Source organism: Cygnus olor, chromosome 8 (genome assembly GCF_009769625.2).
Source record: "Cygnus olor isolate bCygOlo1 chromosome 8, bCygOlo1.pri.v2, whole genome shotgun sequence".
Lineage (NCBI taxonomy): Eukaryota > Metazoa > Chordata > Aves > Anseriformes > Anatidae > Cygnus > Cygnus olor.
In genome coordinates this window covers 15,795,653-15,823,035 of record NC_049176.1, presented here as the reverse complement: position 1 = coordinate 15,823,035, position 27,383 = coordinate 15,795,653, and the positions used below count along the sequence as shown (strand labels likewise).

Below are 27,383 nucleotides of genomic sequence, written 5' to 3'. Positions count from 1 at the left end.
TAACCATCCTCTCCACTTAAAAAATATACTTAGTTCAGAACAATTGGGGAACACTGAAACTATTCTTTTTCTTCAGACTCCTCTTGCCAAGTTGATCTCAAATTATCCTTGGAAAAGCACTACATTTTTGAAGGCAATAAATGAAAATAATAAACTCTTATAGAAGCAGCCATGAATTTAAGATGGTTATAAAAGGCAGTAGCAATTCTGGACTGAGAGGAGCTTATTAAGCTTTGCACTATCAGGATTGTATCTGTCATAATACTCTTATTCAGCACTCAGTTGTCAATAAGTGACAATTAATGCTCTTAATGAAAGCTTCTGAGATGGGAAAATAAGAATAATCCCTCACCACACTCTCTTCAGAGAACCTGGCACTGGGCCAGGCTGCACACCAAGCCTGTGAAAAACTGGAATTACTACTTCAAATGTGATAGTCAAGTGAAACATATGCAGGTATCTGAAAAAAAGGTGTTTTTTTTTGGGGTGGGGGAAAAAAGGACAAAGTCAAGCTTATTTGGCTGGAATGCTGCCATATATTTAAGGAAATCAGAAATGACTACCAACACACTGCATCTTTGCTCATTCACTGAAGAGATCTTTTAACAGCAAAGATTGTATTATGAACATATTTTTCCAGAACTTCAACTTGTGTCTGGTCACTGTTCCTTCTCGTGGTATACAACCAAATTTAATCTCTGACAATTACCTAGTGTGACTAAACACAAATCACTGAAGTTTGGTTAAGAACTGAAGTTTATGTAACAGTTTTGTAACCATTCCTTTCTGTTCTCACTTGTGTTAGGATCTTGCCTGTAGGTAGAACTACAAAATTGGAACTGAAGGCCGAATTACACGGGCAATGTGGAGCTAGAAGGGCACTGAGTTAGCAATTTCTTGCTTGCTTCAGTTCACATCACATTTCATTCTGTACTATTGTACCATCTTAACATGACCTCCCTCTGATTTCTAACAGGTCAGGGTTTAGGAATGGTAGTCCATTTTATACTAAGCTTATGTTCAGAAACACTTAAGACTTTTGGCCCCATCCACTCTTCTGGATTCTGTTCTAGCAGTTTGAATAAGGCTGTACAAAGACCTGGGGGTAACCACAATGCCTTGGTGTAAAAGTGGATGTGAGCGTGAAAGAACTGTCTAGAGACATTCCCACAGCAAGAGTACCTTGACCACACACGCTGTGTTCAGTGGTAAATTCTGCTACATAATTCTAAACTGTCTTCTCAAATGAAAATAGCAGGTGCTTCAAACTGTCAAAATGCAGTTCTTTCTGTAAGAAGTATGGGTGTACTCAAACAGGGTGTAGTTGCCAAGTCCTGACCAAGACGATTTGCATTAATCAGCTGCACAGTGAGTAGAGCAGTCGTTTGTGAACATGGTGGCAGTGTCTCCAGATTTAGTATCTTCCAGAAATTCAGCATCTCCTGCTTTGCCATCTGCAGCAGCTGGAACCTGGTCTCCCATGTGGACATCTTCAGTGAGATGGAGAGGGCCTTCTGCCTGCCCCCCGGTGTATGTGGGAGTGCTGTACTTCACAAGGATAGTCTTAAATTGCGCCAAGGGCGCATTCGTGCGAACTCCCATAGGATCAAAGTGGGTCCTACTTACTCTGTATCCAGCTTCAGAAAGATAGTTTAAGAACTTATTTAACCTGAAAAAGCCATTTAAAAAGGAGTTAACACCAGTAAGGCTGATTCAATACAAGCTACATATTAGTTGTCACAGTAATATAAGGGTGGAACTTAAAGCCTTACTTTGGCATGTTCATTCCTTTAATACTGTGTCTGTGGATATTGTAGTAGAATGCAGGGTGCTCAGCACTGTTGTCAGATTTTTGTCGCTTGGCTGCATTTCGCACCACTTCACTATTTTTTCTTTTTCCTGGACCACAAAAAATGCCATTGAAATTGTTGAATATTCAGTAAAGTCCACAAAAAATGCCAGTGAAGCCAAAGACAGGAAGTACAAAAAAGCCACATAGCAACCGCACACCTTTATGTATGTTTATATGAGATAACATTTTGCAGAGTTAAAATCTAGCCAGAATTTAATTACACACCATTTTCAGTAATAACAAGTGAGGCCAGGTATGCGTAATTCAGTATTTAGCATTTTGCTTGTACCAGAAAATATGGTTCTGGAAAAAGTAAAATCATTATTCAGTGGGAAAATAACTTTTACTTAAGTATCATTGAATATAGAAAAATTGTATGTGAACACCAGGTTGGTTTAGCCATCACTTAAACTGTACTTTAATTTGAAGCTGCTGGAGTTGCACCAAATGATCTACTTACCGTGTAACACGCAGGATTCTGCTGAAGTATCTGGTGTTTTAATATATACGCCACACTCTTCTAGAATACAATTAAAGATCAAAGTTAAGTCTATTGTAAAACAGTAGGATGGCAAAATACCTTAGGTAAACAGAAAGAACGTCCACCATATCGCAGCCTAAAGAAGCACACACACGGGTAACTTACCTACCAGCTCAGTAACTGAATTTAGAGGGGATCAGGGGATCATAGAATCACAGAATGGTTTGGGTTGGAAGGGACCTCAAAGATCATCTAGTTCTAACCCCCCTGCCATAGGCAGGAACACCTCCCACCAGACCAGGTTGCCCAAAGCCCCATCCAGCCTGGCCTTAAGCACTTCCAGGGATGGGGCATCCACAGCTTCTCTGGGCAACTGTACAGGGTCTGGCTGGGATGGAGTTAACTTTCTGTGCAGCAGCCCATACAGTGCTGTGCTCTGCACTTGTAGCTAGAACAGCGCTGGCATCACACCAGTGTTGTGTGTACTGCTGAGCAGTGCTGGCACAGCATCAGGACTCTTTCTAACCCCCCCCCAGAGCCAGCAGGCTGGGGGTGGGCAAGAGCTGAGGAAGGAACATCACCAGGGCAGCTGACCTAAACCAACCAAAGGGATATTCCATACCATACGATGTCACACTCAGCAATAAAAGGTGGGAAAAGGAAGAATAGGGGAGAGGTGGGCTCTCGTTGTGAAAACATCTGTCCTCCCGAACAATGGCTAAGTGCGTTGAGGCCCTGCTTCAAGGATGTGTTCAAGAATCGCTCGTTGGTGGGAAGTAGAGAGTAATTTCTTTCCTCTGTGCTTCCACACAGCCTTTGCTTGTTTTTGGTTTTTCCCTTTAGGTAAATTATTTAATTAATAATAATTTTCCCTTAATAATTATTTTTCCTTTAATTAAATTATCCTTATCTCAACCTGTGAGTTGTTTCTTTCCTTTTCTTCTTCCCCTCCTCTTCTGAGGAGGGGGAGTGAGATAGCGGTTGTGGTGGAGTTCAGCAGCCTAGCACGGTAAAACCACCACAGAAACCTGTGCCAGTGCCTCACCACTCTCTGAGAAGAATTTCCTCCTAACCTCTAATCTAAATCTCCCCTCTTTTATTTTAAAACCATTCCCCCTTGTCCTGTCATTATCTGATTGAGCAATCAGCATTGGGATAGTCAAAGCAATTTCATTTTATGGTAAAACAGCATTCCCCTATGGAAGACTATTTCTTTTGGTGCTGTGATTTGCAATTCCCGCAGAGAATGCAGAGCAGGACAGCTGAGTTCTCTTCCTAATGGCACGGGCTCCCAAGTCGGCAGCAGAGTACACCAGAGAACGGACAGACACATGCTGTTTCTGGCTCCTGTGGGGAACGTGCTGGATTTCACAGTGGTCAGTCTGCCCGCACGATATTCACTTGTTTCACAATCTGCTGTACTGACTGAAGATGTTAAAATCCAGCACTCTGGCTCTGACAGACCATGCTCTTTTTACAGCACAGACAAGTCAAAGATTCAAAGCAACAAATATTTTCTTGACCTAACGTGTACCTAACTAATGCTCACACTGCTGTTAGCATTAAGTTATCAGAGAGCATTCTCCCTCTAAAATCACCACCAGGTCACACTTTTTGCAAAATGACTGCTGGTTTTCTTACCTTGTTTGTTCTCATCGTAAGGACTATGGGTAGAAAAATTCTTTAAAGTTGTACACTCAGCTTCACAAACTAACGTCTTCAAAAGCGGCTGAGTTTCATCTAAGCCATATTGGACCGCCTCAAACAGCATTCTTCTGAGGAATCCAGTATTAAAAAGGGCTCCTGACCTAAGAAACACAAGACAAGTGAGAAGTTTAGACCTATTAATGAAAGCAAAAAAAGTTTCCTTAAAAAAATCTCTCACCCAAATTGTTTAGCAATGACATTACACCAATGCGCTGCACCTGACTGTGTTCTTGCTGCAGCAATACAGCATTGCTTTGTTTCCAAGGACAGTAGCATTGATGTCACATTAAAAACCATCTCAGGAATTTTATTTCTACCACTGACTTGCCCAACTAAGTTGAGAAAGTCATCTAACCCTATTTTTTGTCTGGAAGAAAGGTACTGTCAATTGTCAACTATTTTTAATTTGCTTTGAAACCATTAAAGGACTTAGTGAAGGATTTAAAATTTTCTCTTGTGAGAAATCAAAGTATTAATTATCAAGTAGTGTATTATTTGCTACTGTCAGCACATGTAAGGATTTACTACATACATTTTCTGCAAGTACCAAGTAATAGAGCTGCTTGACATTTGGCAACTAGAAGAACACAGAGCCAGGTTCTCCTGTGCAGGATGTATTAAAACAGTCACAGTAAATATAAAATTTAGAGTGAATTTGTTATATATTAACCAGTTTGGACTCTATGAACATAACCAAAACCTGAACACCCTGTACTAAATTCAGAAACTACCATCCATTAACTCTTTCTTGAATGACTCCTGATTGCTACACTTCCTTTAGTAATGCTAAAATATCCAACAGACTTGCATTTCTATTATGTGACTGAATGTGACCTCCAGATGTCCTCCCAGCCTCAATTATTCCCTGATTCCTCACTGTGTTCTGTACTTACCAGAGGGGACCAAGAACTACTGCTGTCTTCCCAGGCATACTGCCGTGACAATCACAAGGCAGCTGCTGATAAGGGTTTTCTACAACAGAAAAACAGAATTTAAGCTGTTTTGAAATAGCCAGCAATGCTCACTTTGCTGAGGAGAGATGATACAGATATGAAGTACTAGTTTACTTAAGTGGATGTATTTGAAAGGGTAAACAAGAGCAGAAGTGCAACACCACTCTCAATTCTGACAAGCAGTGCTGCAGTACTTGTGAAAATTTAGTGATTGATGGCTTGATCTCTAATCACTGTTGAAATGACACTGAAGGGGAAAAAAACACCAAAAAGCCACCTAATGCGCTATATTTTTTGGCAGATTTCAAACAATGTGGAAATTACTAGCTTTCTTTCCCATGATTATATAAGCAGCTGTCAAGGATAGTATCAACAACAACAAAAAAATGCAACCATCTGTCAGTTACATATACAAAATACAGCCGCCTACAGGGTTTCTAAGCCGTAAGTCAGCCTGCTTGCAGGTAAGGCATTAAGTAAACAATTCATTTACTAAGATCTCTACCACAACACTGTTCTTGTCAGTTACTCATTTCTGTTCTTAAAACAGGACCAAATCTTTTTAATAAGAAGGTCATTGCACACTGTTGCACCTGACTTTGTTCAAAGACACCATCAGCTGAGTAGTTGGTATCCAAGAACCCGCAACACTAAAGCCAAGGTTTTTCCTTTTGTATTTATTCAAGCTACCATCTGGCTAGGAGATACTCCTTAGCTTAACTTTTGCCTCCCACCTCTAACTTGTGTATAGAGACTGCACACGAACAGCTGGCTTTTAACCTAGAGGCTGCCTTGATTTATCACCAAGCATTAGATAAATCACAGGAATGCTGCATACCTTGCCTACCACACCTACAACAGGGATTATCTCCATCAGGCGTTTACTGATACTGCCCAAGGTCAAGCAGAACAGACCCTAACCTGGGGGGAATGTGATATTGTAGAAAAGCAATCTGACACCTAAATTCATCAAGCTGCCCCTGTATGGAGGAACAACACAGCAGCCACAGGTGTCCCACTCTTCATGCCCTTCACTGAAAGGACAGATCCAAGGGCCTATCGAGCACCCTTCAGCAGCTAAAGCTAGCCGGAGAACACCCCGTCTACAAACAAATCCAGTACATTTATGGCAAAATCCACACACACAACGGATCTAACCTGGTACCATAAAACAGGTATTTTGCATTGGAAATACTTTTTCCGCTTCACGCAATACTCTTGTTACATTAAACAGAAATACTACAGAATACTACTTTGCCAAAAGCATGTAAATATAAACAAGGCCTAAACAAGCAAAAAAAACCCAGCCACCCAAACATCCAGGAATCAGACCTTCTAGAATATCAATGGAAGATCTATTTACCTTCTACCATATTACTCTCTTTCTGAAAAATTCTCTCTTCACACCACTGGCAGTGGATGAGGTATCTTACTTTCTTTGCTGAATCATCCGCAGGAGATGGTCCCCTTAAAACTCTGACCACTACTAGAACAAAGTGCTCTAGAGCTACTGCAAGTAAAACTTCAATGCCTTTGTTACAGCGAGCTGCAGCTCTGCGAAGGAAGAACAAACACAAACACACATTGTACTGAATTCAGCAGACTAACATTTCCGCAGACACCTAAACCCGTTCGAAGATTCTTGATCTCATCCACTTTCTAGAAAGTGATACTGAAGATCTCAGAAAGTGATATGGAGAGAGTTGTTTCTTAAATGTGCAGTGTTCTCTACTTCCTGTAAGGCTATGGAAGTCACGTTTAACTTTTTATCACACTTGGAAACAGCAGTCTGTCCTCTGCATCATCTTTCTATACAACTACCTGCTTAATGACAGGGTGTTGTAACAAAAACATTAACAAGCTACATGAAAATCTAAGAAAGTAGAGATTTAGAGGGACACACATGATGTTAAATCATCACGTGTTAATTAAATAAGGGCTGTGGGAAGGTAAGTGAGCAGTTCCTTGGTAGGTAAGCACTGACAAGGAAGAAGAAACCTTTAGGGGAGTTGGAGCATGTAACCCAGAGCACAGTTAAAACTTTGCTTCAACAGTCAAGAAGTTCACCCCCCTTGCCAAAATCTCAGTTCATCACACAGTTTCATAGGAAGGTCACACAGATATTCTGTATCTAAAAACATTCCCCAAGGGACAACCTAACACATGCAGGGATGTAAAGAAGAAAAATCTAAAAGAATTTAATAAAAGAATTCAGGTGGGCATTTTAGCTCCAGCATGCTTAAGACCTCTGCACACTTTATTTTCTCCCCCTCTCCCCAAGCAGTTGTCCAATCCTCTTGCCTTTATCTTTCTTCCTCAATTAAGAACTAGTTTTACTATCTTCACTTATTTATCAGACTGAAGTTTGTAAGAATGTCTATATGCAAAAGACTTATTTCACAAGTTAATAATTACATGCATCATTTTAACCTCAAGCACGAGGACCTTAAGTGAACGCCAGTTTCCGTTAACTTCAGTTTTCATTGAAGCAAGTGTAACTGTAATGCTTAGCTAGAAGCCACTCAAGTAGTTTAATTAACATTTGCAAAGTCCTATGCAGCACTGAAAAGACCACAAAGTTGAGAAAAGAACAAAAGAACTTGCAGATATGCAAGTCTGGCTATTACTATTTAGATTACCACCTTCCCACCCCTCCCCCAAAAAGCCAAAACCAAATCGAACAAACAAAAAACCAGAACAACAACAACAAAAAACCTGCCACCATCCCAACCCCCTACCCCATTTATGCATTTTTACCTTCCCCCGTCTTTTAGTTTAAGATTTACATTGTCCCATAGCAGCACACATAACATATGAAACATAACTTCCGTATCGAGAAGTCTGCTTTTTAGAATTAAAGAATTCTGGAAACTCAACATGCACAACCTACAGCAGCACTCTGAAGTTTTGTATCAAAAACAATTTTCTCCCAGAATTTGATCCGATTTGTTTTAACAGAACCTTGCCACAGCAGCAATTACTATTCTGGCCGCCAGCTCCTTGTAGTACTCTGTTCGGACAATGTTACATCCGTAATGACGCAGGGCAACGTGCTGAGCCTTTGCATACAGAGAACTGATGTCTGTGGATGTCAGGGACACGATTCCAAGATTTCTCACATTTCTAAAGGCAGAATCCAGGTAATTCACAGAAGTTCCGAATGGGTCCAAATGTCTGAAATGAAAACAAGTCTTGCTCTGCATCTATAGATGCTCAACCGTCTAACCTTTGTTAAAATAATAAAAACTTTAAGAATCTTTACCTATGCTCAGGTTTAAAACAAGATGAGAAAGCAGGATTAAAACTGACAGCACATCTCTCATGAATTAGTCTGGAATACCAGAGGATTAAGTGTCAAATTGCAAGAACCAAGGCCGAACTGTACTGGAAAATACACATCACCACAAAAACTGACAGTTATTTGTTGTTGTTTTTTGGCATCCTGACCCCCTGACTAGTTCATGTTACAAGAACATCGGCCTGATGCTTATCCTTGTCCTTAAAAGAAAAGGAAACTTCTAAAAACAAGTTTGCTTTTCAAATGTATGCATTCCAGTTTATGTACTAAATTGCATAATTTTCACTCTGAATACATGCTGCTTCATTAGCTACAAACTGGATGTTAATCAATACCAAAAGAAATCCAATAATTTATTCTGATGTCTGTATGGGTTTTGAATGTATTCGTCTGTAAGTCCAACTTGAAAGAAGCAGACTGCTTCAATTGAAGATGAACACGCTGCAGAACGGATTAAAACAAGCGATGCAACAAACATGCAGTCCTACCTATACAACAGCATGCAAATGAATGAATTTTTAACTAATTAAAAGCCTCAAGGGAAAAAAAGGACAAATTTAACATTTCTCTTTATCAAACAGGCAATGAAGTTATACGAAAAATAGTTTGGCTTAAAATTTTCATGCATATTTATATTCCATTCTGGATGTTGAAGGCTTTGACAATATTTTCTCAGTAATCTCTAAAACATTTAATGTTCCATTTCCACACCTGTCCTGGGACAATACAATTACTTTTGAATCATCAACTGACTGTTGGTTACTTCTTTCATTCCAACTTCCCTATCATACGGTGGGGGCTTGGGGTGGGATATGGGATGTTATTAGCAAAACAGAAAGCTTATTAAGATAAACTTTTAACACTTACATAAAATCAAATGATCTCATATGCATTATAACATTGGCATCCATTTTTGTCACCTCAATGGTGTCAGTATTTTGTTCTCCACCTCCCAAAGCTTCGTCATTGTCTTCTTCCTTAGTGTTCAGTTTCACCTTCATTTTGTTTAAATGGCAGTTTTCCTGAATCATTGTCACAGAATTTTCATTACAATCATTAATTGTAACCTTCACGGAACTTCTGAGATGCTTTGCCCACTGTAATCCCATTATACCTAGGGAAAGACAGAATTGTAACTCCGTGACAAAACCACGAGTTGTTTTCTGGTTCACTGAAATCAGTGAGAAAAAAATCCATCCTTTTAAACGCTTATAATATGGAAGTGTGATGCAAGTTTTGGTGTGTTCCATAAAAAACTGTGTTGGTGACCTTCTGCATCAGCACATAGTGCTGTAATTGTAACAACAATAAGTTTTAAGTGCAGTAGTCAATTTGTCACCTTCCTGAAGATACTTACACCGTCTCCAAACTTTATTGCTGACTTCCATAGTAAACTCTGTAACAATGAAGAAGTGCAGGACAGGCTGCAGTTGTGATATCTGGCCTGGCTCAGAACAGTGATAAATTCATTACCAAGAATTTTTATGAAAAATGCTAAGCAGCTACTGCTGTTCTTAACTATAACCCTGGGTTTACAATAGCAGACTGATAATAAGGCAGCAGAGGTCAGACTTCTTTAGATTTTTGTTCTAGATGGTTAGTGGACACTGACCGAATGACTTTACATTTAGTTCACATTCAGAATTTTTGAAATCAATTACAGATGAATCTGTAGAGAATGCTCGGATTCATTTCAATTTTTTAACCAGAGGTTGATTTTACAAAGTCACAAAAGATTTGGGACCCTGGTCACATGTTAAGTAAGGTGGTATTTCAAGGACATTTTAAGGCAACTAATTTTTAAGCAGATCACTCAACTTTGATTTATTATTTACAATCTTTTTGAAGGACTTCTAGGCTCTTGAAGGCTGTGTTTTTTGTATGGAAGCCAATGATTGCCGGCCTAAGGAGGAAAACTGCATAGTTGAACAGTCTGAGGAACACAACAGTATCAGTTACTACTGATTTCTGCAGTCTCATAGTATAGGATAATAGCTAAAGATTAAAGAAATTGACTTTACCAGTGGCACCAAATGCATCCAAACATTCTATTGGTTTACGCTCTTCAGCTAAAACAGCTAGTGCACAGAATATCAATTGCCTAGGGGGAAAAAAAAGCCACAGTAAGATGAGAAACATTTTTTTCTTCCTCTTGGTTATTTGTTCCCTTGAACATAATTCTATAACTTCTAAGCTAGATCATTTTTTAAATACAATAATTGTTTACTTTTAACCTTTTCAATTGATATGACAGTATTTCATACTTAATTTAGTGACTCAACACATCAGAATATTCATAAAGTAGGATCCTGAATCATCTTACAGTTACTCTAGCACTGGAAAAAGTGGTAAGCATTTAGAAGTAAGTAGAGTTTCTCTTCCGTTCCCAGCACAATCAGATGAATAGCCACAAACTTAGTTGCAATGGCATTCTTCAGAGGCAAGTTTTGACAAATGTATCTGAGCTAACTTTAAACCTGGAAGCTGAAATATTTACAGCACTGAACACATGAGGAGTCTGCACAGGCTGAAGCCTAGTGCTATGCTTTGGTGCTAATGCTTGCACATTTTAGTTGTGGTATAGAAATAATTTATGAGTCTCCTTAAAAAACAAAACAAAACAAATAAACAAAAAACCTGCCCTTCCTTCATCTTTTTCAATGCAAATATGAGAAGGAACTTTTGAGAATTTGGCACCCAAGAGAGAAAAGCCTATATAAACAAGGCTTGCAATATGAAAGCTGTAAATTATAGGTATGCTGCTGTTCAGTTAAAGGAGAGAGAGCAGTCACCAACCACTGTATCTTGTGGAGACACACAAAAACATACAAAGTGTGTACAAGGAAATGAGTTTTCAAGTGTGCTCTTCTTTTAAAATCCTGTTCTTTTGCATAAACTAATTATGTAAACATCCTTAATTGCTTCAGAGACAATAGTATTTCCCACACAGTGTTTTTGGTTTCACATGTTATTTGTCAAGAAGAGTTTTTGATGGAGAACTTTCCAAAATTAACAAAAATTATCTTACCAGACAAATAAAATGGAACACATCTAAATGGAATCTTATCCCAAGAACCATCTTGTTGCTGAAAAAGCTATTTCTCCTTCCCTCTGAACAAAGGGTTCACAGGGTTTGTTTTTCAAAATGTATGAATATTCTTCACTACAAAGTCACCATCCCTTTTGTGTATCTTCCCACTCCCTGTTCTCTCACCTGTTCAGTTTCATTTTGGGGTTAAAATAGGAATCTGTTTTTTGCGGTGTGGAGTAGTTGGGAAGAACCTGCACATCTGTGTCTGACTCTTTCAGCACTTCATGAGATGACTTGGGAGCAGGAGCTAAAAAGAAAGTAATTGTGTGGGAAGGAGAGTGAGAATTGAAATTAACGTTAGCACATTTGATACGTGAAATTGAAAATGTGCTCCAAGGTAGCAAAAGGACTAAACTCTGCAGTAATCCAGCTGGCACACATGGATCAGTTAACTCATACACCCCGGAAAAAAAGAAGCAACAATTTATCTTCTAGTCTTAAGAGTGGCTGACTAGGCTGGAGCTCTACCACAATTTTCTTCCAATAGAACACCAGATCCGTTTCTCAGTTGGGCTCTCACATGTATCCACTCCAGTTTTAGAAGGGAAGCCCCTGAGCCTGAGGCTTACCACACTTGTTCTGCACATTCATATGTAGTATGTTGCTAAGTAATTAAAACCCTATTAACAAAGTGCTGAATTTATACCATTGAACTCCTTGATTCAATCTCTGTAAGTTACCGAACAGCTTCATGAAATGTGTACAGATAGCACAAGCATAGGGACAATTTCAGCACTTAGGCTTTGTATAAAATAGTTTGTGGCAAAACAAGCTTTCTTGATTTGACAACTGCAAACGCACATTGTCATTCCCCTGAGAAATTTATCCCCAGTCTAAGAGTAGCAAAATTTACCCAGAAACAACCAGGCAAAACTTGTTAGCTTTCAACCAGATACCTTTCTGTGCACGGCCTGCCTATCCCTCTGTGCTTTCAAGTACATTATCTCAACTCCTCTACCACCTGCTCCACATTTACAGCCTTCAACTTTCATTCAAGTACCTCCTCAGTATTAAACATGTCATCTGTAGCTTTCACCTCTCTCCATGAGGGAAAATAACCACGGGCATTTCACGTAAAAAAGACAAATCAGCCATTCTGTACTAACTGCTCTGGAGGGAATGATGCACAGATTAATGTATTTCACGTCACAAACTCTATTTAAGTTAAAGGCATGGAAATAGGTCCTACTATTGCTTCTTAGACATGAAAACCAATCCCCAGACACTGAGCTACTACTCCCTAAACCGCAGACTGATAACAGAACTAAGTATGATCCTCAATAGCTTCCAGTCCCATCTTTACTAGAACTAGGTAAAATCCACACATCTATACAGAGATAGAGAGGGGTAAAAAAAAAAAACCACCACCAACAACAAAAAAAGACCAATTTGCAAAGTAAACAGTCTGGGCCATTACAAAAAAAGCCGTCGAGTTTTTACACACCAGGTAATCAATAATGAAAATTTTAAATTGGTATCTGCAGAGAACAGAAAACTTACAAAGATAAAGGAAATAAAATTAATTTTAAACACTTGATATTCTAGTCATTCAAAATGACATTTCAATCTAGTTTATCCAAGTTTAGAAACAGAATTCTAATTCTTGAGAGAGTCAGACAAGGATTATAATTTACCAAAGAAACACTGACGCCTCTATCATGATTCTCCAGTACTGGAAGAAAGTCATCTTGTTTTGTAAATTCATGTTGATGCAGTTTGGTTAAAAAGAGCAAAGCATTTTCATATTCTAGAGAGATTTACTGAAGACTGATAAAAGAACAAATACAGCCAAAGAAAGGCATGAAATTCTCTGGACAGATTTTGTGTTACGGATACCATGTCCTCCATTATTTTGCAGAAGCCTGCATTTACAACTTTAAACTGCTTTTGAAGTGAATATTATTTATCAGTAAGAATAGAGAAACTAGTTAATGCAGAGAAAAAATCACAACACTCCTACGTCTTTGAGGAAAAAAACAAGTTCTGAAAGATTAAGGGCAGATTTCTCTTTAGTAAACCTAAATAATTTTCTTCTGGAATTTTTCTTACACTTTTCACTCAGGTATCATAGCTAACCCAAGTACTACATGGTATAAAAGAATTGATCATTTTACAGAAGTGAGAACCTACCTGTAATAAACCTTGATTCAGTTTCTCCTTTATTCACGTGACGATTAATATGCCCTATCATGTCAGTTCTCCGAGCGATAGTTGCTGAACAGATAATGCAATGGTAATGGGCTCCCATCTTTGAAAATGTCTGTGAAATAAAACATACGCAGTTTCAGAATACACAAATACGGTTCAAGTAAAACTATCCCTAAATATCGGGAGATGAAGAAGTCATCTATCCGTAACTCTACAACATACAAAATATCCTGCATCTATAGTTACGGGGACTGAAATAATCATTCCCACAGAGGCAGCACAGCTGTCCTGTCGCAGCACCGCGACATTCAGCTGCCTGCCAATACTCCGTCTACTCAGCACACAGGAAAGGGACTGAGATGCACCCATTGCGGGGCACTCTGATCCCTTCACTTCTTCCATACAAAGCTGCTGTCTACATGATAAGGCAGCTACCCACAAAAATAAGAGGGATAGACAACTACATTCAACTACTTGAAGGTTACACGAAAGCTTTATATTCTCAACTGATGCACATTTGCCAGAATGGATAGAGCACCATACTTTGAGACTAAGAATGGGTTGCAGAAGTTCCTCCAAATCACCCACTTCACCCATGATGTAGGGCAACAAATATTTCTCTGATTCAGCATTTTACCTGGTCTCCAACGAGGTTTGGCTTTACTAGACGACAAGGTAAGTGGCAGATGCACATTCTGTACCCTAGAGAACAAATGCATGTCACAACACAGTACAGTAAGCAAACAGAATTGCTTATGTCCTATACCAGAAACTCTTTGATTTAGAATGTTTTAGATTTTTTTTTATTGCATGGTCTCAACTAAGATTCCCAAATACTGCCATAAGACAATGGCGAGATACATTCAACCAATGGACAGAGACATTTATCAGCTACGTATACACTGAATTTTTGAAGTGTTCAAAAATCATACAAAGACAATTCATTTTGATAAGTCTCTTAGCTTCCTACAGAGATACAGCGAGTATTCAGGCTGTAGAGTACATAACTTTCAAAAATACAATACAAACACTTATAAGTGTTGCTACCTGGCTAACAGACTTGTGTGAAGACTCCTGTAAAAACTTGTCTTGTGGTTTAAAGAAAAACAAAGAGAAGACACATGCTGATGCATGCAAAAACAGAACCTCAGTTGGATCATTTTTAAATTTAACTTTAATGTTGTCTATATTCTGGTTGGTTACTTTATTTCTTGCAAAGCCATACCTCTAGTTCTTTAAAAAGAAAAAAACAAACAACAGATGTTGCTCACTCTCTTTTCCTTCTTAAATTTCTAGTAGGGATTTTAATGCATCTTATAAACAGATCAGAGAGTTTGGCTGTATGAGAGAAAAAGCTACAAAATACTGATATTAAATAAATACTTTAAGTAGTTATCTGAAACTATGTAATCTTTATGACAAGCCAAAAATTTCGGCGGAGTGTGGTGGTAGTGATGGTGGAAATCGCTCTGATTATTAATGATATGACAAAAACTTTTAAAGTAGTTTTCATGAAATAAATATATATGTTTTATTTCATTATCATGAAACGCCAAGCATTTGCTGTTCTTTTAATGAGAAAATGCACAATTGGGACTATTTTGTCATGTAGAAAATACAGAGCTATTTTACATTTACATCTTATATCCCAGGGCAAAATTCATCTTATCAAAATATGGTTCTAGTTGAGAGCTGACAACAAGATGCATGAAATTCATGCTTAAGTCAACAAGAACTTAACAAGACAAAATGCAGAATAATGTCCTACACGTCCTACACTACTCCGTCTGGTATTTACTGTTAAAATATGACTTCCTTTACCTTCAAATTCAACAGAAATTTTCCAGTGCAAATTCTGGAGGTGACGATGGAGTTTATGACCATAGCAAGCTTTGAATTTCTCCTCAGGACACAATGGACAAGGCTTCTTTTCATCTAAAAACACAAACACAAAGTATGAGAAACATGTAAGATGCAGTTACCATGTATTTCAAAAGAGATGCCTGATAAAAGAAAAAAGAAGGAAGAGTCGAAGACGAATTTTGCAAGGCACATTCGATTTCAGGTGTGCATAACGTTACCACATATGGATTGCCTCTGCTTTCTACTTTATGGAATATGGACCAGAACCACTATTACTTTCAAGATCATCAACTTCTACAACTGTTAGTTTTACTTTTTGGACATTCTATTTTAGACCCATTTGATCCATCTAACTTCTTAAGAGCATTGCAGAATGAAAGAATTTTATAGAACTCTATAGAGACTTTCAAGACATCCCAACTGATGATGTTAAAGAGTAAAAATCTGTCTTTCCTTCCGCCCTGAGCCTCCAAATGTGCTTTTGGGTAAAACAAGTGCTTGGTAACTTTTTAAGCTGCAAAAATACTGTACTCAGTGTTAAAAATAACCTTTCTTCTTGGAAATCATGCATCAAAAACACAAGAGTGAGAGTGACATTATCTGACAACAAAAGCATTCAAGCATCTGAAGTACTATCCTGAGTAAAAACTAGCTATTGGGAGACATATGCTGCACACTTATACATAAGAATTATGGATCAGAATGTGCATACATCTGCTGATGGGTCTTACAATGCTGAAAATCAAACAACCGCTCATGCAGAATTTAGCAGACAGGCTTGTGTTTGAATAGTACAGGATGAATACTGAAACATGCCACACAATGTGGGCAACATGTAATAATTACTTAGGCTCACACGACAGTAAAATTGCTTTGATATGGCCTTTTTATGAGTGGACTACCTTGTCTGTGAAGAATCTCATGCCACTGAAACCAGCGACAGCGGCCTACAGCTCACATAAATCACCACTGCTCTCTAATGTTGATCAGACTCTGCTACTGTCACACATTACTGAGTCTCAAATACATGAGGTGATGGTAATAAATACAAGTCAGTCCGTTAACGCACATAGCAGAAGAATGTCACATTCTCAGCAGAAGAAAGAAATGACTGTTGAGAATAGGCAAGGGAATATTTATTTATTTATTTATTTATTAATCGCTACTGTGGATCTACATCTAATTCAATTCAATAATGGCTAAAAAACATAAATATCAGACCTAAGAACTATTTATGACCCAACTCCTCATTAAATAAGAAACAAGCTAACTTCTGTAGTTTTACTCTTGGCATATTTGTTAGTAAAATTAAACAGCCATGGAAGCAGGCTATTATTTCTGTCAGTGGATATTCTAAAAGATGATTAAGGTGCAAGAGCAATACGATGCAGTACCTGTGTGCACTCTGATGTTTTTCTTGTTCTGTGAATAAAAACTAGTTTCAGTCGCAAGGGCTGCCACTATTAGCACTAAATACATACCTGCGATCTGAGAAAAACTAAGAGGTGTAATAAAAACACTTAGCACTCTCAAGCAACTCTCCAATATACCACTGAATGCAGAGAAAAAAAGGAAACAACCAAAACAGAAGACATACCTGTTTAAAATGATATTCAAACACCACAAAGACAAAAATTAGCTTCCATATTTGTGTGGCACTTGAAGTAAAATATAAATGAGACTAAACTGATGACGTATAGCTAGAATTAACATTTTGCTATTCCATGCACACTGCCAACATCAGAAGTGCTACAACGCAGAGGAAAGTTGATGGAAAGGAATCGTTAAAGCCTTAAATTTACTGAAAGAAATACAACATTTGGTAAACAAGGAGGGGGAAGACGACACTATTTTTTTTTTATGAAACCCTTAATCTTTCAGCACCACAAATGAATCAAGAAATAAAAGTGATGTCATGTTTTAAAAATAAAAACTAAGGAAGAATGTAAATACCTGTAACATGAAGATCTGTGTTCTGGTATACTGCCAAGGTAAACTCACCTTCATTCAGGTCAGCTAGTTTCTCTAGTTCAGCAAGCTGTCTTTGAATGGAAATATGTTTCTCTAAAAATCAAGAGATATTTTGAAGTTAAACATACTTCATTAAAAACTCTTTTTTCTAGCTTACTACTATGTTTCAATCCATCAATTCAAACCTACTACTAGGGAAGGCCTATTGTACCAATTAGAACACTTGTTTTCATCCTTTAGCTTACACGCAAAACTATAGTAGAAGGTACAACTTCCAAAATTTATCCTCAGAATGGTAATTTAATAAGATACAAATATTTCTACTTGCTTTTTTCATGCTGACACACATCACAATTCTCAAACTGGAATGATCTTCATTTGAAAAAACAAGCAGAAGTGAGCAAGTCACATACCATTTACTTGTGACTTTACTGCATGGCGTTGTTATAGAATGCGAACCACACACAAAACGGTATAAAATCATAAAATCATCCCGTGAACTACCTGGCAAAACTGTAGTATTGGCCAGAAGCAGACCCGTTGCAATTATTCACTGTGCAGGCAGGATACATTAAATTCTATCACTTTTTTTTTTCCTTAGGAGAGTGTTTGAGAACCTTTAAAACTACCTTCCCATTTTTCAACTTATCTATGCGAACAGCATAGAATATGCTAAAAACAAGAAAATTAGTTTACCTGATCAATTTTGTTGGTTATAGCACACAGAACATCTCAGTTTATAGCGATACTGATACTGTAGTGATTTTAAACCTTCACACAATGTTTTTACAAGACTAGTCTTTCAGACTTTCTTACGTGAAACAAATAAAGTAATTGATTGATGTATGAAGATACAGCGGTTGGTTTTAAAGCTAAGGTTAAAATCAATTCCTAATTCCCAGTTTCTGCACTGGGATACAATTTTCGCTGCTCTCTGTGATGCTTCTAGCATCAGACCCTGACGCAGATTATACCTCATCCAACATAACGGTTTCTCTTTCGCCACTGTATTATGCACAAATTCTGAAGCGGCATCTACAAATTTTAGTATGCATCTGCACGGGAAAAAGCATCGATACCTATCAGATGTATTAAAAATGAAATTTCACACATTCCCTTTACCTTTCTTTCCCTCTATTTTTACTTTTTTCCTCCTTTGCTCAAGCACACAACACAAATATTCTTATAGTTTGTTAGCAAACCTCTTGGATAATCAGACGAAACATCCAAAATGTTACTTTCAGACTCCCTTGTGGATTCTTCCTCAGTTCCTTTTTCTTTGGTTTCCACTTCTGACTCAGCAACTTTCACACCCAGGTTGTTGCTTTTCACCATTCCAGGGTCGATCACACCATCTTAAGAAAATCAAGCAAATGAAACAAGAAAACACCAGTAAAATTGTCATTGATATGCTTGAATTATACAACTGAGTTCACTTGCTTGCAGTAATTTGGCGCTTCTAACAGCAAATGTGACTAACAACCGTGAAGGAGAAAAATTGTATAATCACTACTGAGAATAACATCAGAATGATTATTGCTTATTCTTGGAATCCACAGAAGAAACCATTCACCCATCTGTATTATCAGATGTTTAAAGTTAATAAAATAATATTTGCATGTTATTTTCTGGCAAAATGCAACACAAGACAAGGCAGGCAAGCAGTAAGTCCAAATATGTTTAACCATAGAGTAGTGATAAATGAAGTTTAAAAGCATAAGTTTAGAACTGTTTATGACTAGTTGAACAATCTGGAAAAAGGAGTTTGAGTGGGCGAAGAAACAAACAAAGAGAAGTGGTGAACATGGGAGAAAAATAATCTTCATTTCACATATGAATGGAACGAATGGATGGGCTCTGAGCTGAGCATCATCAGGATTACAATCTTAGGGTTTTAAAACAATTTTGATTGAAAGAACAGGTATAAATCCTCTCCAAAACCCAGCATAAGGAAGTTCTAGGAAAAAATGCAGAAAGCCTGCGTATTGAACAGTATTGTTCAATACTGTTCACAGGGTGACAAGAAACAACAGATTTATGGCATAGGTTCTTAGCCATGGAGAAACAATAGAACAGGCTATGACTTTTCAGCCTGTACATAACATCCATAAAGTCATGAGACACAGGGGGAGCACAGACATCAGCAGTGCTCCAGCAGAACCTGGGATGGACCAAATGAAAAGAGCAGATGGAAAATCAGAGCAGAAGTTTTCTGTATAACCTACTGCTATGCTGCAGACCTCCCTGCCACTGGCTGCTGCAAGTCTGTGAGTGCCAGAGAAAGTATTATACTGCAGAGAAATCCACTACAGGCTTTTAAACCCCAAAGCGCTACCTTTGGCTCAAGAAAATGATGAGCCACAAGGTGTTTTGTGTTTGAAAGTATTTCTGGAGAATGCGTTAATGGTCGGCTGGTTGCTCTGTTCCTCCCCCAGTCATCTACTTCTGGCCACTACTACAGACAGGATAAGGCCCGAATAGATCTTACAGCAGTTCTTAAGGCTCCCTTGTTTTGTCTTGTCTGTTTGCTTTTAAACATCGCAGTTTGACATGCATCTTGCCTATTACAAAGAAATAAAAAGAGGAATGGAATGAACACCTGAAGACAGAGATCAGAGAAAAATAGTTTAGAAAAATGGAGAAAGTGCAGAGCAAAATTCTTCCAAGTACCTTGAAATAGATCCAGGCCAGCCCTGCAACTCAGAGTATCGCTGTATTTCTCACAGATCTATTTTTAAAGCTGAAAACTCACCTGAGACATACTTCGATGTCTTGCCTACTCATCTATTAAAGAGTTACGTGGTGCCTGGTGATGGTTTCTACGCAGCTTATTAACGGAAGAGATAAAACTAAGATTTTTTTGGTAAGAGAACTGTAAGAAGAAACAGGCCTGCACGCGGCCGCACGTGTTGCGAAGCGGCTGCTAACGTTACTACAAGAAAAGAGCCCGCATCGTCGGTGACCGGGCACCCCGCAGCCCATTTCTCGCACCTTCAGCGGCTGCCCGGGGCGGCGGGCTGGCACGGCCGAGCGCCGCTCTTTGTTACCGGCCCCGGCTCGGCGCTGCGGCCGCGCTCCGCAGCGATCGCCCCTCACGCCGCGGCGCCGCATGGCGGCCGCCCCCTCAGCGCCCGCCGGGAGCCGCTGCCCGCGCCCTCCCCCCGCGCGGCCCTTACTGAGCGCCGCGGCCTCGCCGCCGCCCCCGGGGCTCCGCTCCTCGTCCTCCTCCTCTTCCTCCTCGTCCTCCTCCTCCTCGTCCCGCTCCCGCTCGGGGGGCAGCTGAGCCAGCGCGGCCTCCGCGGCCTCCTCCGCTGCCATCTTCTCCGGGGCCGTGCGGCAGGCGAGCGGAGGCCGGACCGAGATCCCCGCGCCTCGCACAGAGGGAGGGAGGGAGGCGGGCGGGGGGCGCGGCGATGGCGGGGCGGGAGGGGAGGTGCCGAGCACCGCCTACACTTCCCAGAGCGCCGCTGGGCCGCGGGCCGGGCCCTGCGCGGCGGGGGAAGGACGGGGGGAGGAGGAGCGAGGAGCAGGGAGCGGTTGCTTTCTGGGCCGGAGCGGGGCGAGGGGTTGAGGCTCCCGGCGCCGAGCCGAGCCGTTGCGACGCCGGCGGGGCGGTGGGTGCGGGCCGGGGCCGGGGCCGGGGCCGGGGCCGGGGCCGGGGCCGGGGCCGGGGGGAGGCCGCCCGGTTCGTGCTCCGAGGGCCGGGGCAGGCGCTGCCGGGACTTGCTGGGCCTCGGCTAAGGGGCGGTTCCGGCCGCGGTTACTTCAACAGTTGCTGCGGCACCGCTCCGCCGGAGGCTGGCCGGTGCTTCGGGAAGCCGGCTGCGGGGTCTGGGAGCGGGCGGTGAAGCTTTCCTATGGCCCTCTACGCCCGCCGCTGGCGTCGTTGGTGGGGGTAAGCGGCTTGTGCCCCCAGACCGCCGCGCCAGGCACGAGGCTCGTCCAGCTCCTCGCTGCGCTGCTCGCATGGGGCGCGTCGGCCTGGGGCGAGGCACGGTCTGAGAGGCAGCACGTCCAGTTTTGGGCCAGAAGTAATGAGGTGACAAGCTCACCAGGGAGCAGGAAGGTCTCCCAGCGTCAGCCTGCGTTAAATACACGGTTTGAGGGAGCACTAATTGTGTTCCTTGGGCGGCTGGACCAGAGGGGCAGCCTGGTGAAGGCATTGTCCTGGTGTGACAGCAGGGTGAGACTTGTTTGTGGAGCAGATTTCCCTGTTAGTCTCTTTGGGGTGAGAGACCTAACTGACTTGAGCTATAGCAACTGCTTACTGTTCCTCTCTGTCATCCAGTTCTGCTCTTTGCTTATCATTGGCAAAAACTAGTATTTCAATTCTGTAGTAAGTCATGGCAAACTTGGTATTGCTTCATGTATAGTTTTGTCGCTCAGCATCCAAAGAGCCCCGTGTCATATAACATCCCCCTTCCTGGGAAGGGGGGAGTCTAAGGCAAGAATTAGAGTTGGAACTGCTTTAAAAGTTCACTGTTATAATAAAGGCTATAAAAGGGTGTTAGGCTTTGCTTGTCTGGTACGTTTACTAGTAGAAAATCTACATCTCGGAAGCAGATAGTAGAGTAAGGATAGTAGAGTAAGGCCAGCCTTTCTTCAGGGTAGTTTTGTCAGTGAGATATGGATTGTCAACACTGTTCAAATTTGCTGTGGCTCATACTTGGAAGAGAAAGCAAAGTATTTTTTTCATAATGAAGTTAAATTATTTTTATACCAGTAAGGGTTAAAAATTTGAAGTAAATAATAATACTAACACTTATTTTTTTTCCATTAGAATTTGAAGATGCCTAAAAAGAAACTGAAGAAATTAACCGGAAAAGAGGACAGTTTGGATGGCCAGGATGACAAAGTAGGAATAGTTGTATTGCTATTTTTTTTAATCATATGCCCACGTTCAAGGGAGGAATATGAATTATTTAACAGTTTTGTTATGGAAGGATGAATCAAACTGTAAAATGAAAGGTAGGACCACTAAAAACAGCAGGAGGACTGAATTTGTCAGATAATTACTAAGTTCTAGTCAGGTAGCTGGTATATGTTTTTCTCTAGAGCCTGTGGGTGGAATACGTGTCGGAAGTTGTGAGTTGTTTTTTTTAAGTGTAACTTCCTGGTGAGGAATGCAGAGCTGAAATCTGTAACCAAAACTACTACCATTTTCCTGGGTTGTTCATTATCTTGTCTCATATATATATATAACTTATGGTTAGTTGCAATATTTTAACAAGTGACTCTCAGGTATTTCCTCTTAACCAATGAGATTCAAAGCAATAACTAAAATTGTATGTAGATTCTTAGTATATTCTAGGGTGTGTTGTGTGTGTATAAAATCATTGATAATCGTTTTGGTCATGCTTGTATGTAGCTTCCCATTCATCTTTTGATTGTTCATTTGAACTTCTAGAAAGATTTCCTACTACTAGTGTAATATACAGCCAATAAATCAGTAATTTAATAAATCCATGCTTCAGTTTGCTAGATTTTTTCTTTGGTTTTTGTAAAGCATATATGAAAGGTGAGTGCTTTTGTCTTATCATATTATCTTATCTTTCAACAAATGTTTACAAGTGTTTGTTGATGAATGTGATATTGTGGCCTTATAAACTGAGTTATACACATTAGAAACCTTTTGCACATGTAGAAATTACAGTTCAAAGCCAAATGTTTGTAACTACTGTTTTTTCCCCCAAATTCCTTATTATTCCATTTGTCTTTTAATATTAGCTTACTCTAAGGCTTTGCTGTTTTTATTTCTTCTTCTATAGTACAAAGGTTAAAGATTTTGCTTGAAATCTCCTACTACAGCTGTATTGCCTTTACTAATGCCTATACCAATTCGAAGAGTACTGAGTTCACTATTGCATGTCTTCAGTCTGTTTGGGCCAAAGTTAAATATTGCTACATGCAAGCATTGACCTAGTGCAAAGAACAGTGGGAACCTAATCTATTAATAGCAAAATGATAAGGAAACTTCTGAATAGTAGCAAGTGTATCTTTAGTGTGATCATAGTACGGATAAGAGATCTTTGGCTCATACAGATGAAAGGGTAAGCTATTTCTATGGCGTCATATTTGGGTACAATTGTAGGGTGTTTGTGGTTTTTTTTTTTGCTTTTGTGTGGTGTAACTATGACTGCGGATTACAGAAGATTTTATGCCTTTTGGCATTTAATTGTTTGGCGTATAATTCAGGAAGTATGAATGAAAGGACACTTGTTACAGGATAATTTAGAACAGCTTTAAATAGAGCTGTCTGGAAGAGTCAGCACTGCCACCTCTTGGTAATGTGGCCTGCATAACAACAGATGATATGATTGATATGATTGCCATGTGATTGTAAATTGTGTGTAAATACAACACCTAAAACAGTCTCTTCTAAGAGGACATTTACCCAAGACTAGTAATGCTAAGAGGAAAGTCATAGTAGGAAAGTTTGCTTAAGATGACCAAATTAAGTGAAAATCAGGGAATGATCAAGAGACTTCTGAGAAAAGAAGGGTTTAAGTTGAAAGGAAGTATTTAAAAAAAAAAAAAAATCTCAAGAACTTGTAGGTGAAGGGGAAGAGACCTGAAGTGAGAAAGCAGTAACAGATGAGCTGTCAAACTTACTACTGCATTTTGTGGCCCCACCAGCATCGCAGCCTCCACCTAGCCTTGATGGAGCACCCTCCTGGTCAGATGCCCAGTGACCTTCATTCCAGCCGGTGGGATGATGCTATGGGGTGCAACCCGTAGGGCTGCACACCGTGGGGGTGTGTGCGTGAGCTCACGGGGGCCCTTCTCATCCCTGTGTACGTTAGGGGGTTGTAAGAAGTGGCACGGCTGTGCGCAGGGCTGGAGCTCCTGCATCTCCAGCAGCATGCGTGTGTAAATAACTGTGCCACTGTACGTCATGTAGGTCTGTGAGATTAAAACTTTTTGGTACCAAATCATTTAACCTTGTATCATTTTGTAATTTTATTATGGTTTGACTTTGTTGGTATTGATTCTGAGCATTTAGCTCACTGATTGCCAGTTGATCAAATTGTTAATAAACCAATGAAACACTTTGATTCCTATTTGATTATAATCATGTGAGCTGAGCAGCACTTCCAGCAGCAAGTTACATGACATGATTCTGCATGGCAGCAGCCTGTAACAGCCTTTTAATTTATGATTTCTTTGCTTTTTCTGTTGTTGGAACTCCAGAGTCAGCCACAGTCAGAAGTTCTCAAGATTTCTTTAATTTCTTTAGGGCTCCACTGGTTTCTGTAACCCTTTTATTTCTTAAGTGCTTTCTAATGTACAAGCAAACTAGCTAATGTCTCCTAGGCCTTTGCAAGCCTCTCTGTTCAGGAAAATGTCTGCAGCAGTGACCTAATGGCCTTGCCAAGTCATCGTGACCCAATAGCTGAAGGATTGAATTATTTGTAAAAGGATGTACCGTCTACAGCTTCCTTATCTGAAGTATTCCGTATGTTACCCTTCCCTGTTGTAACTTACTGCATTCTGCTGTAGTTCTGCAAAAACTGAGTCGTATAATGCAAAGGTATATAAACTAACTGGTCAGAAGTCATATCAGCGGAGGGCAGGGTTTGTATCAGTAGAGTCTGTCATTCGGCTGCTCTGTGTTCTCTTCTGTAACTGCAGTAGCGAACTGCTTCTGTTCTGACCTGATCAAATTGCATTCCAGTTGATCTCTGACACTAATGTGACACAGCTGACAATATGGATACACCAAGCAGTAGTGTAACTGCCTTCTAACCGAGAACTGTTCAATTTTTTTGTTTGGGGACTATCTGTACTCCTAACCAAGCCTGTGCAACTGGTTTCAAAATGTTCCCCCTAACTAGTAACTGAACAGTTCTACCTGAGCTCAGTGTTGTGATCTCTGTATACCCGTGGGCTGGGTAGCTCCACACCTTGGACCTTAATTGGTGTCAGAAAGGGGATTTTGTGAAATACACAAGTCATGGATACGTGGGGGGAGGCTGTGGAAAAAATAGCAAAATGGGATAGAATATAAAGGAAGGAAAATGTCTAGGGGATGGGAGTTCAGTAGGTGAGAATTGTAATTGGGAAATCCTGCAAGAAGAATTTCAGAGGTGTCAAGAAAGTCATAAATGTAAAAGGAGCAGAAGGAAAGGGACCTTTCATTGGGCTCTTTGCAGACCCAGTTGCTACTGTAGGCACTTTTTTTTGTAATAACTAGAAACTAAAGTTTCTAGAAGAAAAGAAACAGACTTGTGGGCTGCTTTACAGTGATCTAAAGATGCCAAAACACGAGCAGCTGCCATTTGAATCCCACAGTCATATGAAAAACAATTAAGAAACTAATCTCAGACCTCTGGCTCTATGCTGGTTAGAACAAGAGCATACGTGTCCAGTTTCAGAGAGTGAAATCCTTGAAAGAATATGCATGCTGAAATGTGCTGATGAGGAGGATCATGCTGACTCTGAGGCTGAATTTTCTGCCCCTGCATCCTTATTTGAACTAACCAAGATAGTTTTATATATATAGTCTCTGATCCCTGTCATTAAAACTTGCATGGTACAACTCCCTCCTGCCAACAGAGGTGCTCCCCCACCACGTCAGGTCACAGTGACTGCTGCCAGTTACACTGCATATCAGCTAAGGCGGATATCCCTACAATATTCCAAATATTCAGTGGAGGACTAGTTAGGATAGGTGTGACAGCGCTGCAAATTGGGAGCAGGGGCTCTCATGCTTCATCAGGATAAGGCTGGACAGAAATTCCTAGGAAACAGAATAGTTCTTTAAAATCGCAATGCAGGGGTCGGTCGAAATGTGTTCTCTTTATTAAATTCAATATTACGTGCTCTGAGGCAAATAAATGCATGTTACACAGTGGAGCCCAGACTTGGAGTAATAACAACATCTTGAGAGCTGCAAAACGACATCTTTCATCAAAAATAATCCTGACTCAGCTACTTGCCACAGGGAAAAAAAGGTTAGGGCTGCCCAAATGTCAAAAGGAAATCCCCATAAGGGACAAAATGTTCCTAAATTCCGTGTTGAAATTAATTGATGTTACAGTAGACTCTCCGATAGACGGGATGGAGACCTAGACTGAGGTCTTTATGTGGTCTTCTGTGAAGGTAGGTCTTGCATCAGGTCATTTAGATAAAATGCCTACATTTCTCTTTCTGAGATTATGGGATAAGCACAGGAGGGGTTGCAGTTGTGCTCAGACCCCTAGTGTGAATGCTGGAAGGGTGCCAGACAGCCTTGTTCCATCTGCTTCCTCTTTTCTGACCCCAGATAATATTCTACCTGATTCCCCGGCCTTTCTGTCTTGAAACTGACAGAAGAACTCCTCAACTCAAGCCCATGGAGTTCCCATGAACTGTCCCAAGTGGCTGAAATTGTTGGAATTAATATTAGCGACAGTCCTTCTATATTGCTAAAGGTAAATGATAATTATATTGTCTCTTTTCTCATGGATATGGGGGCCTCAATACCAATCCAGGGTGGAGGATGCTCTTGGATTAATTATGAAAACTCAAGAATTTCTGTCACAGGAATTGTTGGGAAAAGGCAAGAGCTTCCCGTAGCCAGGATAAAACTGACTCTGCCCAATGGAAGACCTGTTGTTGCGGTAGGACCTTTAAGCATATTAGGTACAGATACACTAAAATCTCAGAGCATTGAGGCTCCTTTAGGTACTTAGGTGCCAAACCCTCTAACTCAAAATTTAGTAATCTCCATGGGCGAAATATCAGATGAGGGGTCTACTGCTTTTCTGTTGGAGGCCGCAAGTAAATTGTCGCAAAGTACATGTACTCATGTATAACGATATCATGTTTGGGATTTAGAATGTTGTGGTATTATTCAGAAAACTCATTCCCCATATTATTCCCCTGTCTGGCCTGTTCATAAGCCTAATAGCACCTGGCATTTGACAATAGATTATTATAAATTGAATGAAAATACCAGACCGTTACATGCTGCTGTCACCTCTGTTACTGTCTATAACAAGTGGCTCATCCTTAGATGGTGCCTGTCATGGAATTAG

At 40.2% G+C, this 27,383-nt stretch overlaps 2 protein-coding genes across 12 annotated transcripts in view; one reads left to right on the top strand and one right to left on the bottom strand.

Annotated features, from left to right (window-relative positions):
- Positions 1-516: 516 nt before the first annotated feature.
- TRMT1L (tRNA methyltransferase 1 like) lies at positions 517-20,732 on the bottom strand. Of its 3 annotated transcripts, none has more exons than XM_040566446.1 (16): positions 20,541-20,732; positions 18,567-18,719; positions 17,347-17,457; positions 15,352-15,465; positions 14,168-14,232; positions 13,513-13,642; positions 11,506-11,629; positions 10,313-10,392; positions 9,159-9,405; positions 7,955-8,167; positions 6,357-6,547; positions 4,934-5,012; positions 3,975-4,141; positions 2,313-2,372; positions 1,773-1,899; positions 517-1,669 (listed from the first exon to the last, which is right to left on the bottom strand). In XM_040566446.1, the coding sequence occupies exons 1-16, from the start codon at positions 20,680-20,682 to the stop codon at positions 1,354-1,356; spliced, it is 2,319 nt and encodes a 772-aa protein (XP_040422380.1). In that variant the 5' UTR covers positions 20,683-20,732; the 3' UTR covers positions 517-1,353. The 3 variants fall into 3 exon arrangements, with proteins under 3 accessions (XP_040422380.1, XP_040422381.1, XP_040422382.1); XM_040566447.1 differs by having other exon boundaries at positions 17,395-17,457; XM_040566448.1 differs by lacking the exon at positions 20,541-20,732 and adding an exon at positions 20,117-20,423.
- SWT1 (SWT1 RNA endoribonuclease homolog) overlaps positions 20,716-27,383 on the top strand; it is a 45,393-nt gene continuing 38,725 nt past the window's right edge. For 6 of the 9 annotated variants that reach the window (XM_040566444.1, XM_040566438.1, XM_040566437.1 and 3 more), the window contains exons 1-2: positions 20,716-20,978; positions 22,145-22,219. In XM_040566444.1, the coding sequence (XP_040422378.1) occupies positions 20,778-20,978; positions 22,145-22,219 (276 nt within the window). In that variant the 5' untranslated portion in view covers positions 20,716-20,777. Of the gene's footprint in view, positions 20,983-21,029; positions 21,260-22,144; positions 22,220-27,383 lie in introns of those variants that run through there. The other 3 variants (XM_040566439.1, XM_040566442.1, XM_040566440.1) reach the window with 3 other exon arrangements.